Source organism: Eptatretus burgeri, chromosome 16, assembly GCF_056783735.1.
Source record: "Eptatretus burgeri isolate ZD-2024b chromosome 16, Ebu_testis_v1, whole genome shotgun sequence".
In the NCBI taxonomy this organism is placed as follows: Eukaryota; Metazoa; Chordata; class Myxini; order Myxiniformes; family Myxinidae; genus Eptatretus; species Eptatretus burgeri.
The window spans coordinates 31,566,494-31,580,201 of NC_140976.1; the positions used below are offsets into that span (position 1 = coordinate 31,566,494).

Consider the following 13,708-nt stretch of genomic DNA (forward strand, 5'->3'; position numbering starts at 1 on the left):
GAAAGAACAGGTTAGGACCAGTGTGGGCCCATTGAGGAATAGCACCTGGAGAGTGGTTAGTGATGAAAGTGAGATGGCCGGCTTATTAAACAGGTATTTTTCTTCAACTTTTACACAAGAACAGTCAGGAGAATTACCAATAGCTGGGAGTATCTATCACGGTGGTGAGGAAGGGCTTTTACAGAAAATCCAGCTTGGAGTGGAGGAAGTAAAGGAACTGCTCGGTAATCTAAGAGTAGATAAGGCTTCGGGTCCAGATAATATACACCCGAGAGTGTTGAGGGAGGTGGCTGAGCAGGTAAGCGAGATGTTAACGGATATTTTCAATAGTTCCCTGGAGTCAGGACAGGTACCGGAGGATTGGAGAGTAGCAAATGTAACATCATTATTTAATAAAGGATCCAGAGAAGAATTGGGAAACTATAGACCTGTTAGTTTGACTTCAGTTGTGGGGAAGGTGATGGAGACATTAATTAAGGACCAGATGAGGAACCATTTAAACAAATACAAACTAATTAAAGGTAGTTCCTGTTTGATAAATCTTTAAGAGTTCTATGAAGCAGTGTCTGATTGGGTGGATGATGGAAAGGCAGTCGACATAGTATGTCTTGACTTTAAGAAGGCATTTGATAAAGCCGCTGTCACACCTTGACGATTTAGCCAGCGTATGCCGATTTATGAAAAATTTGTCTAAAACACTGGCACACGTCGAATACGTTATGGGTACGTTTTGTATACGTTAAGACCACGCTGAAAATCACTTCCATAAGTCGTAGTACGCTTGCTTTAAACGTTGTACTTTTGGGTTGTCCTCAAATTTTTGCATGCTTGAAATTTTACGACGTATGCCGGCGTATGACTCACACGTTCCGCTACGCTAGCCATAAGTTGTAGACACGTTATGCGATCGTTGACACACGTCGACACACGTTACTTGTAAATTACTCATAAGTCGAAACACATCGAGGTAATGTTTAGTGTACCCGAAAATTATTTCTAACCTATGAGTAACGTTTTGTAAGAACGCTACACGAACGTTGTTCACACTTCGCAACACGTTACTTGAAAAAGACGTAGACGTATTTGACGTCTTCAGGACGACAACAGAACTTAATGAACGCGTTTCTAACTTACAGATACCGTATAATAGCGTATTGGCAGCGATTAGGGGAATTGGTATGTAAAAAGGCCTTCGCAGGAGGAACCCGTGTTTTTTTTAGACTTCGTGGTGAGTACATGTCCATGTCATTCCGAGAGATGGAGGATACAGCAAGGCTGAGACGACAATACTTACCTGTCCTCCAACATCAACATGACCTCATCGAGTTGACACTGCACCAGTTGCATGCCAATAGAGCCAGGAGAAGAAGACGTGAACGGAGGAGAAGGAACTGGGTGAGACCATGGATCGGGAGGCGACGCCATTACAGCATATATGACCAGCTCATGGTGGAACTCCGGAACGAGGACCATGCATCCTTCATCAACTTCCTGCGAATGCCCCCAGGGATGTTCGACGAGCTGCTAGCCAGAGTGGGTCCAAGGATAACCAAGCATTATTATTAAATCATTTCAATAGTCCAGTGGAAGCGATTTAACTCGTTCAATGGAAACGATTTCAATTGCCGAGCACCAGCGTCCAAAAACAATAGGCGAGTGACAGGCATTTATTAAAAGTGAAGTTGCAGCCTATGAATAGAAAACCTCACGTAATCGTCGATGATACGCTGCCACGCTATGCATACGTTAGACTATCGTTGGGCATAGGTTGTGGACGCCTAAAACACGCTAATCAATCGTTGGTATAACTTATGTATAAGTTATCGAAGCGTTCTGTGTTCATTACTAGTACATTATGCATTTGTCCAAATCGTTTTGAATACTTTTAAAACTGAAACAAAAAAAAAAGTTCATCGTGGGAATGGGAAAAAAAAAAATTAGCCAAAAAGAACATCGAACAATGGTGCAAAGTAGTCTCCTATTCATGGACGCAACGAGGATCCATCATCACCCACACCCACCCCATCACGCTCACCAACTACTACTGACATGGACATACTACTACTACTACCAATACTACTACTACTACTACTACGACTGACACTCTCACCTACTACTACTGACACGCTCACCTACTACTACTACTACTACTACTACTACTACTACTACTACTACTACTACTGATACTACTGACTGACATCTACTCAACATGGAGTGTGGAACACTGACGGGTTCCTCTTGTGAAGCCCATTTGTATATACCAATTCCCCTAAACGCTGCCACTACGCCATTATACGGTAGCTGTAAGTTAGAAACACGTTCAGTAAGTTCTGTAGTCGTCCGGAAGACGTCAATCAAATTCGTCTACATACGCCAATGTGCGTTTGAGATACGTTACACAAAGGTTCAAAGCACGTTACTCATCTATCTATAATTCCAGCAATGTGTGTGTGTGTGTGTGTGTGTGTGTGTGTGTGTGTGTGTGTGTGTGTGTGTGTGTGTGTGTGTGTGTGTGTGTGTGTGTGTGTGTGTGTGTGTGTGTGTGTGTCTGTCTGTGTGTGTGTGACCGCTGTTTCTCGACAAACACTGGTCCGATCTAATTGAAACTTGGCAGATATATTGCTGGGGACCTGAGGATGTGCCTTTTCAAGGTTTGATATTAATCGGACAAGTGCTTCCCAAGTTATGGCCATTTATTTACCAACCAATGACAATACACATTGTTGCGTGGGCGTGGCCGATGTGGAAGAGAAGCTCAGCCGCGTCCCCATTACGGGTTACAACGTACGGACTTCCGGATAATGATGATTTTGTGTATTCTAATAATTTATGTCGTATGATTTGAAAAGGATTTATATTTCAGGTCTCTGAATTCAACTAGCTAATTATTTTTGAGGTCAACATCGGCCTAAAGGTCAACATAGGCCGACTTTCTAAAATTGTCAAATTTCATCCAATTGACTTGAAATTTGAAGAGGAGTTGCATATATTTTGGTTACTGAATTAAATCAGCCAATTATTTTTGTGGTCAACATAGACCAAAAGGTCAACACAGTCCCAAGGTCAACAACTAAGGTGCTATTTCTAAAATCCTCAATTTTCATCAAACTGACTTGAAATTTGAAGAGAATTTATATTTCAGGTTGCTGAATTCAACAACCAATTATTTTGTAGGTCCACATCGGCCAAAAGGTCAATATAGGCCGAATTTCTAGAATTGTCAATTTTCATCCGATTCACTTAAAATTTGAAGAGGATTTGCATATTTGGTCATTTAATTCAACCACCAATGATTTTTGAGGTAAAATTTGTTTTATGGATTTTGCAAGTATCGTGCTCTGCATGACGTCTTCTTCTTGTTTGTAATATTGCTGATATTGTATTTATTTGAAATTTAATTGTGATACAAGGTCCAAGTGGTCTAAATGGTCAAGGGTCAAAGCTGTCTGAAGAGTGTAAGGGGTCTAAATGGTGTTAAGGTCTCAGGGGTCTAAAAAGTCTTTATGGGTCTTTTGGTTCTTTAGGGTCTTCAGAGTCTTTTGGGTCTTTGGCATCTTCAGGGTCTTCAGGTTATTTTGGGACTTTTGGGTCTTCAGGGTATTTTGGGTCTTTGGGCTCTTCAAGGTCTTTTGGAGTCTTCAAGGTCTTTTTTGGTGTTCGGGACTTTTGGGTCTTTTGGGGTCTTCAGGGATTTTTGGGTCTTCGGGGATTTTTGGATCTTCGGGGTCTTCAAGGACGTTTGGGTCTTCTGGGACTTTGGCAACTTTTGAGTCTTCAGGGACTTTTGGATATTCGGGGTCTTCAGTGACTTTTGGGTCTTCAGGGTCTTGGGGAATTAACGTTAAAAACAGGACGTGATTAATACGCATATAGTCTCCACGGATTGATGAACGGCTTCAGGCTTCATCACCTCATGGACTGTGTTTTTTGTTTTTAAGCTCACCTGTAACGTAGTTCCGGGGAACTTATGCGATCGAGCAGTGTCCATAGGTGAGTCAGTCAGTTAGCCAATCAGTTAGTCAGTCACTCAGTCCGTAAGCACTGCAGTCATTATCACTTGAACGAAACTCACGATTTTGATGAAACTTGGCCACAAGCTTCATATCTGATGCCGAACAAAGGTAGATTGACCGCATCAAAATCAAAAAAAATTAAGGGGGTCCGGGGGCGGGGGGGGGAGGGGGTAGACTCTCTCCCCCCCCCCCCACCCCCAAAGGTAATTGCTCTCTTCTCCAAAACTAGACACACAATTTCGATGAAACTTGACGACAACCTTCATTACCCGTTATGTACCAATGTTTATCGACCACATCAAAATATATGCTCATTGAGGGGGGGGGGGTCTACGGGAGGGTTTTTGACCCCCCCCCCCAAAAAATAGGTATTTGCTATCTTCTCTGAACTACACACACAATTTCAAGAAAACTTGGCCACAACCTTCATCACCCATGGTGTACCTAAATTTGTTCACGGCATCAAAAAATTCAGGGTCTAAGGAGGTCTGCGGTACACTGCACTAAATGCGGGGGTGGGGGGGGTGGGTGTTGAGTGAATTGTTATATATGTAGATGAAGCCTTCACATGTTACGTTTCGTATCTTATCCAATATTTCTACCTATTCCCTTTAACTTTTCTCAATTTTAATTTCTTAAACATATTACATACTGATAACTGATCCTGCTGAGTATGTATTAGATGCATGCTCCATTGCTCCAAATAGTTTCAAATGGAGCACCTCGCCACCATTAAAGTATTTAAAGTACATCAGATGTGGAAATAAATGTGAGTTGTTGCTCCCAGCTTGCCGGCTGGATGACAGGAGATGCCATTTGATTTTTTTGCCCCCTTAATCCCGACCCTGTTTTGTACCCCGTGTGGGGGCACAGAAAACTTACTGGTTTCTTATAACTCTTCATCATGATACAATCTTCATTCCTCGACATCACAGCTCGATTACATTTCAAGTAAGTAGATGATTGGCACGAGTCCATATTTAGGATGGATTATATCTTTGATATGTATTGCTAATTATTTTCCTTGTGGTTTAATTTTCTGCAGACACTTTTATTCTTCTGATTGAGATTTCAAACAAACCAAAGCAAGTGTTTCTTTCCGTCCTCCGTATTTATAAACACAGTAATATCTTTAAATGGTGCCAGAGGGCGCTAGAACACTTTGCTTTCTCTTATAGGGTTGGGGAAGCTCCACTTTCCGGACCGACTGAATGTTTCCGTTTAATCAACATGTTTTTAGAGCCTGGTGTTGGCTTCGTGGTTAGGGTGGCTGGCTTGGTATCCCAGGGTTCTGTGATCGAGCCACGTTTTTCTGTTGAATTAACACCAGGTGGGGTTGACTCAGCCTGCCATAATGAACACCAGGTGGAGTTGATTCAGCCTGTCATCCTTCTGTGGTCGGCGAAATGAGTACCAGTGTACTGACTGGTGTGGAGCACAGCATCAGTAGCACAGTTGTGCCCCAACAAAATGATAGCTATCTGGCAGCCAAACTGCTATATGAAAGAAGGTGGCGAAGGTGCTTTTTTCACTTTAATAGAAGCTTGCAGGATAGCTTAGGCCCTATATAGGTATGTAAACTCACCTCTAGGCTGTCTCGCCTGGGTTAGAATCCTGACGCGGCTATAAACTGTCATCCTGGTGTTTCGCAGGGAGTTCATCAATGTGTAAACCGTCACTCGGATGGACGTTCAACTGAGTGTCGTGACTGCTGGCAATAGTTGGTGGACGTTAAAGATCCCACGGTGTCTTGTGCGTAGAGTAGGCGAGCTCTTGCCGGCACCATGAACAACGTACAAATTCCATTCGGACTTGTTTCGTATGCAACATGATGAATATTATTTCGTATGCAGCATGTGGCTGCTGGGAGTGCAGCTGTGCCGCTGATGAAGTGCCCCCTGTTCCTATATATTAAGCTGGTACTCATTGTGTTTGCCTCGAAAGGATGACAGGCTGTCAACCCACCTGGTCTTATTTAACCGCGCGACAGGGGCTCGAAGTCAAGACCCTGATATCCTAAGGCAGCCACCTTAACCGGTGAGCCAACACCAACCTTCTCATGATGATAAAAATGTTGCAATCGGAATTGACGAAAACAGCCAAGATTGCATGTACAACACAAGACGAGACACGAAGGGCGCAGTTGTCCTCCCGTAGTGGTGTTCTTCATCTCGATTGCCTTTCATTTCATCCTTGTTTGCCACGAACCTCAGATAAGTTACTTCTACCCATGACCTTGGCGAGCTGCAGACCCTCCTCACCCATATTCGATTCCTTCCCCAACGATATTTCATATGAATGTGTCGCAAGAGCAATGGACGTCCTAGTGAAATGGAAGCTGTTAATTCATCATTTGTAATTAACTGAAATATTTATATAATTCATTAATTGCAAATGACATCTGCAGCTTTGAACCCAAATTAATACTTCACATCGACAAACACAGTATGCTGAAAACGTCTTGGATTTCTCAAGAAAACAAAATGTCATGAGGACCAAGGATGACCAATTGGACCCTTGTTATTGGACCCAGCTTCATTGTCTCCAATGGAAAATACATTTTGGTAAATGATGCCTATAACTCTGTTTATGATACCTATAAATAAATGATACCTGCTTATGACACCTGTAAATCACCCCCACAACCATCAACCTTCTTATCAAGTGACTCATTGAGTCGCAACAACAACATGCTGGTTCGGGGCAGCTCCACCTGGTTGCGTCAATAAGTAAAGGTTAAGCGATTCGTTCTATGCAATAAACGAGCTCTTTTGATGAAGCTGGCAATCCAGAGACCTTTGAGTAACGAGATGAACCTTTGGCGATGACCACATGGTCATCAAACCGAGTCGGTTCTTGTCAACATGATATTTTCCAACTGTTCCGACGTATGATGCATCCTAATTGGGGTGGCTTGGTGCACGCCATGATAAACTTGGAATTATGGATGTGGTCCAGAATATTGCGATGGGAGTCATGCGATCCAAAGGAGGAACTGAATGTTTCTGAGGGGTGGGTATGACTCGCATTCATGCTGGGAGTGATGATCGGATGAAGGATGAGTCACCATGTGTTCCCCAAGGTCTTCTGGGCGTTGGCAGAGATGAACGCAACCATTGGTTGGTCCTGGACTCTGCCCACTGGCAACATCGTATAAATTGCATAACCGTCTCCTCAGTACAGTAGTTAGGTAACCCAAGAGGGAGTGTAGATCTGTTTAACTCGCCTTGCATCCCGAACCCCTTCTTTCTCAGCCATTCACTGCGTTACTATTCAAGGTATGTGATGTGACTTGAAATAGGCCCTACCGCTTCCTTGTATAAAATTAAAGCAAACTCTATCTATATGCACCACAAGCCATATATAAACCTGAACGACTTGATAAAAATTAGTGAGTGCTATGTAATTCATTATACGCATTGCATTGCATAAATTCCACATTGGTCTTCTCTTGTGATGTACCTGGCAGCTCACGGGCATGCCTGTGCGTGACGACATCGTCCCATTGGAGCAATGGGAGGAGGTCGTGTGCAACCCCCTCCACGTGGAAACCCCACTCCGTGAGAGCGTCCCATTGAGCCGCATGGCCAGATGCCCCGTGTTTCTCAAGCTTGACAATACGCAGCCCACTGGCTCCTTCAAGATCCGGGGGATTGGACACCTCTGCCAGCAGGTACTCGCTCTCTTGTAGAAGAGCATATCTCTTGCATTTTGGTTGTGCGATCTATTGATCGATTGCGCAGTCCGATTGCTGGGTTTTTTTTAAATGTAAATGTCTTGAGAAAGAGCTGAGAGGGCATGATGTGTTTGTGTAATCAATATGTGTATATGGGCTGTTCCACAGTAATATACTACATTTAAGGGTCTTATCTTCAGGAGCTATCACAGAATTCCTAAAGTATCCATAGAATACCACTAACATGTTTTTAGGTGTATATAAATGTAGATATATACTATTGGTTCACGACTCAGTAAGTGACCACTATATTCGTTATGGGTGTGTGTGTGTCTGTCTGTCTGTCGGTCTGTCTGTCTGTCTGTCCCAAGCATAGCTCCGTGGTTTTTTATCCGATCTTGATAAAATTAGGGTGCAAGGTTTGTATCATGATCTAGTTGTGTTTTCCGGAGAATGGGCGTGCTGCGCCCATTATGGGCGGAACCACGCCCAAAAAACATGTGTTTTTAGGTGGTAGCCGGTTTCAAGTTACATCTTCTCCGAGGGGGTTTGTCGAATCTGGCAGGGGTTTCGGTATTTGGTTAGCCCAATGGCACCTGCTCGATTTTTCATAGCCCCCTCGATAGCCCCACGGAGCTCGATTTTTCATTTTCGTCCCAAGGTCAAGGTCACGAACTTAGAAAATGTCCAAAAAATCAAAAAATTGGGCATCGAGCTCCTAGGGTTTTCAACTGTTTCGAATGAAAGTTGGTATGCAAGTAGTGCTCTTCGAGTACTACAACTTTCATCATTTACGTTTTTCCCGATTCCTGCCAGTTTGTCTGTGGTGTCCCCTCGAAGGTCAAAAAATAAAACAGGCGAACCGTGTACATTGCTCGTGAACCATCGCAGTCTCCAGACTTGTTTATAGCAAAACCGCTATTGTCCTAAAATTAAAGCGTGCAGATAAAATTTTATTCACTGTGATGGGAATAAATCTTTGTCTAAAGTGTTATTTTAAAAACGAAATAGATTTACCAAGAGTTTTATATGAACACATACGTTTTTGATTGAGACTGGTTTAGATTATATGTGTAAAAAGACTTTACTTATGATATCCCACACCCTGAATTTGCCAAAAATATACTTTAATGTGAATGCTGGGGGGTTGAAAACAGAGTAACAATCGTAATGCTATCGGTCAATTCATCATGAAAGAAAAAAAATTCTCAAGCTGCACAACTTTTAAAAATACGGTCTTGTTATTTTTGTGATAACATAACTTAACCTAAATGACAAATGTGTAACAAAGGATAACATTAGTGGAAAGTCCATATCACTGTAAAAGCTGTACAATATGGCTTTCCGATTGCGGTCCAGTCACATTTGTTACAGAAGGCTTTGAGCCAGTCAGAGGTCGTTTAATAATCATCACTACGAGAGCCTACGCTATCAGAGGTCATTTAATAATCATCACTACGAGAGCCTACGCTATCAATAAATTGTGCTGGGTTAGATTATCTTCTTACTGTTGGATTCCAGTAGTGGAGGGGTCAGTCTTTTATTTCCCCTCATTTGCAAGATAAACTGGACATACTTAATGTGGACTATGTATGTAACACAATGGTTACCCACAATGGTTACCCATTACTGTGGAAAGGCATATATATATATATATATATATATATATATATATATATATATATATATATATATATATATATATATATATATATACAGTACGTATGTATATAGTATGCATTATACACACACATAGGGATGAAGAGAGAAACAGTAAGTAGATCAAGTTTGGTAATCTGCCTTGTCAAAGCAGTGCGCCCGAAGCAGTCAAGGGGCTCAAACTCAAGACCCTAAGATCTTAAGGTAGCCACCTAAAACCAGGCGCTTGGTGAAGGAGTACTGATACGCCATCCATTCAAAGTGGCTAAATGTGTGCCTATTCCTGACTCGGAAGGTCTCTAAGTGTGCTTGGCAACCCATAACGCCACTCTACATCAGCCAGCAAAATAAATAGTATTAGTCCTGGCAATGCTTCAATAAACTCTCGACTCATTTTGCTTCATTGTCCTCCTTTCCTTCCAGGCTGCTTTGAGAGGATGTGAGCGATTCGTCTGCTCCTCAGGTAAGAGTTATTCATTCTTTCTTTGAAATCTTAGTATTTTCACTGGGTTTCCAGGCATAATTGCATTTTGAGTAAGGTGACAGCAAGGTGTTATTGTCTGGCAAAGTGTATGCCATTCCTCTCAAGAACATCTTTTGTTCTACTTTCATGTTTGGTATCCTGTAAGTCCCCCTGATTACTGAACTATTGTCCCTGGTGGAAGATGTGCAAAGCATTTCCTGTTTCTGTCGACTTTGTACATATAAGTTGCCTTTGTGGATGTGCACCTGCACACAGGTGGAAATGCGGGACTGGCCGCTGCATACTCGGCTCGCAAGCTCGGCATCCCGGCGACCATCTTTGTGCCTGACACCACTCCGACCTTCACCATTGAACGACTGCAGGGCGAGGGTGCCACAGTGGCCATTGCTGGCAAGGTAGTGTGCTCATCCATTTGAACAGCGTCGTTGTTGTTCCTCTAATTATTCAAGGATTCTCTTTCCCAAATGCTTCCTTCCATTTGCCAACTGGTGAAATTTGCATTGCACGTATAACATCACGTGACCACTGAGATGCTTCTGATAAACCTTTCTTGTCTTGACTCCTCGTGTATAAATCTTTACAGATGCTCGATGATGCCATCGAACACGCAATTGAGGTAGCTGAGAGAAACGGATGGGTGTACATCCCTCCTTTTGATAATCCACTTATCTGGTATGATATGGAGTACTGTACACTGATTAACTTTCCCCATGGTACCTTTAAATTTACATTTTACAAGGCAGTAAGGTATTTCTGGGAAAGGATATTTCCCTCATTCTGATCTTTGTTCCTTACCCTGGCTCTTCTCAGGGAAGGTCACATGAGTTTGGTGCGTGAACTGAAGGCCACAATGCACTCCCAGCCCGGTGTCATCGTGCTGTCTGTCGGGGGTGGCGGGTTGCTCTGCGGGGTCATTCAGGGTCTCCGGGAGGTGGGCTGGGGAGACGTGCCCATCATCGCCATGGAAACCAAAGGAGCCCACAGCCTCAATGCTGCCATGACAATTGGAGAACTCGTCACACTTCCAAAAATTACCAGGTTAGTCCAATATTGCTTTGATAATTAATCAATTTGGAAATCTTCAAGAAGAACTGTAATAACTGTCTTTTAATTTTTCAATATGGCTGCTCATTGCCATATAATTTAATCCCCATAATCATTTATCGAATAAGTACAGGATTTCTTGATCTTACCATAAGTTCTCCAAGAGGGTAACATGAGTACCAGGTCATTAGGCCCATCAAGCTTGGGATAGTGTTGCTGAATTCCGGTTGTTTGCCCATGCTCTATCCTTTTAAATACTGAGCGTCGAGCAAGGAAACAGCACGTACAACATTTTAAAAAGTTTTTGGTATGACTCGGCCAGAAGTCGAACTGCCAAACTCAGAGCAGTCTAACGATTACACCCATGGAGATTGAACCAACATACACAATCATAATATAATGGACGTAATCCTGGAACTTCTAACACACTTTTCTCCGAACATATTCTGTTCATACTTCCGAAATCTTCACATTATGTGTTCAATGTATTTACGCAGGTGATAGCGAATTCAAAAAATCGAATATAAATAGAATTTTCAGAGGGAATCGATGACGTCACAATCAGCAGCGTTTGGCGGAAAACCGACGGCTGGGTCCCAGACGACGTGCTTTACTTAACCAAGTCCATGAGTTCAGGACGTTTGTTCAACTCAGCATTTACGACTTTTATCCTGCCATGTTGTTGGAGGTAATATAGAAATGATGAATATGTCAAATCGTTCGTGTTACTCATCCAGCACTATGTGTCAAGGCCAACAATCTAAAGCGACCGGTCTCAAACGCTACCATGGGCACCCAGACATGCCACCAATATGAACTGAGCTGTTGAATGCGTCACAAAACATCCAAAGAAACTACCGTAACCGAGTATTGTGATCCGTCCTGTCCCTGTCTACGACTGGTATCTGCTCGTATTCAATCAAAGGCAGTCATAATAAAGTGATTTTGATGACAACACAGTAATACACCACTGTTTCTTTAGTATCGCCACCACACTTGGTGCAAAGCGAGTGGGTGAACAAACATTCCGTTTGGCCAATGAACACCCGGTCTTTCCTGCGGTGGTGACGGACCATGATGCTGTCAGGTCATTGGAGAGATTTGTCGGTGAGACGGTTACACCTACTTTGAAAAGTAATTAGTTACATTTGGATGATGCAACCTGAGTATGAGTCTATTTTACCCTCTGTCGCACATTACAGACGATGAGAAGATGCTTGTGGAGCCGGCGTGCGGTGCAGCCCTTGCTGCTGTATATGAAGACGTCATCGGCAAGCTGCAGTACGAGGGGAAATTAAACCACAACCTGTCATCTGTTGTGATTGTTGTGTGTGGAGGCAGCAACATTACACTGGCCCAGCTCTACAAACTCAAGGCAGAACTCGGAATTAAAGATGAAGCATCAGGCTTCGTCAGCAGCTAGGCCTCCAATATTAGGTGGACAAAAGGAATTGTTATGATGTTCTTTTTTGTTTTTCTTTATTTTTTGATGTAGACCCTTAGTTTCCTGTTTCTATATACTTGTCTTTGTATCATTAACTAGTTCTATTTAGTTCAGCAATTAATATTTTTTTAAGGATAGTTCTTTGGAAACCTTGCATTGAGAGTAAAATACAGGGCACACCTTCCTATCCGCAAATGTCCGAAGCCCAAAGAAAAGCATAAGCATTAATGCCAAAAAATAAAATAAAATCCTCTAAAATCCAGAAGTGTAATCTCTGGTTTAATTAGTAAATCGATTTTGGTGTTTTTAAAGGACAGGTACAAAGATGCTCCTCAATCTCTGGAATATATCTCAATGGTGTGTAGGACTTCAGGTGGGTTAGGAAGGTGTGATTACAACACATTACTCTCCCTTTCCCTCTTGACCAGTGAACAGGAATATTCGTCTTTACAGAACTTTACAAAAGGAACATTTGCCTAATGCAGTCACATGATGCCTACTTCCTGCTTGGTAGGATACTTAACATGTGCCACCTGAAGCCGACACAGGCTGGACCTGGATCTTCCTTGTATTGTTCAGCTATGCCAGTTGATGGTGCCCTAATTTTTGAATTCTATCATAGATGATGTTTTTGAGAAGGGAGGATTTTGATTTTTGTGTATGTTTATTTGTTCTGTAGACGAAATAACCGGTGAAGAATGTACGAAGTCAGTGCAGGGCGGAAGCCGTGTGGGTTTAACGTCATTGCGAGCTGTGTTTATATTCGGAGATTCTGAAGTCAGCAAACAGTTTGCATAGTGAATGCATCAATGGTAATGAGTTAAAGCAACGATGAAAATAACTTTACAAAGTGCTGAGCACTCAGTACTGTGTTTGTCAGATTTTTTGTTGTAAATACTTTATCTTTACACCTTAATGTTGTACATTTTGTATTGTTTTTTTGTAGGGCAATTAAAAGTTTTATTCCTGAACAAAACATTTGGGTGTTCTTTGCTTCTTTTGTTTTTAATATGAATTTAATCAAGGGTGAGTGTGCATAAAAATAGAAAATAAAATTGAGAAACTGGAACGGAATTTTCCTTGGAGCGTGACATGGATTTTTTTAACCCACCTTGTTATGATCGTTGTCCTCCTGAAGGATTCTAACTGGCCGATTGTGGAATCCTATTTGACTTCAGACAGAGTTTAACGTTTGTCCGATTTGATTATAAAATCCTACAAAAACCCTATCGACACTGATAAAACTGATGTCCACACAAGTCCTTCCTTGTGAAACAATTTATTTCCTAATTATACACCATACACTTCTAACCCTTGTACAACGAACTTAAGAATCCCCATTGATTGCAATATTATTTGGTTCTATTTCATTTATTCTTACTTTAGTT

General features: G+C 42.1%; 1 protein-coding gene across 1 annotated transcript; it reads left to right on the top strand.

Moving 5' to 3' along the window:
* Window positions 1–7,132: 7,132 nt before the first annotated feature.
* Window positions 7,133–13,298, top strand: SDS (serine dehydratase). The gene is made up of 8 exons (XM_085858716.1): window positions 7,133–7,291; window positions 7,483–7,686; window positions 9,772–9,811; window positions 10,088–10,227; window positions 10,416–10,504; window positions 10,643–10,870; window positions 11,859–11,983; window positions 12,079–13,298. Exons 2-8 carry the CDS (start codon window positions 7,492–7,494, stop codon window positions 12,297–12,299), a joined length of 1,038 nt encoding a protein of 345 aa, XP_085714842.1. The 5' UTR covers window positions 7,133–7,291; window positions 7,483–7,491; the 3' UTR covers window positions 12,300–13,298.
* Window positions 13,299–13,708: the final 410 nt, after the last annotated feature.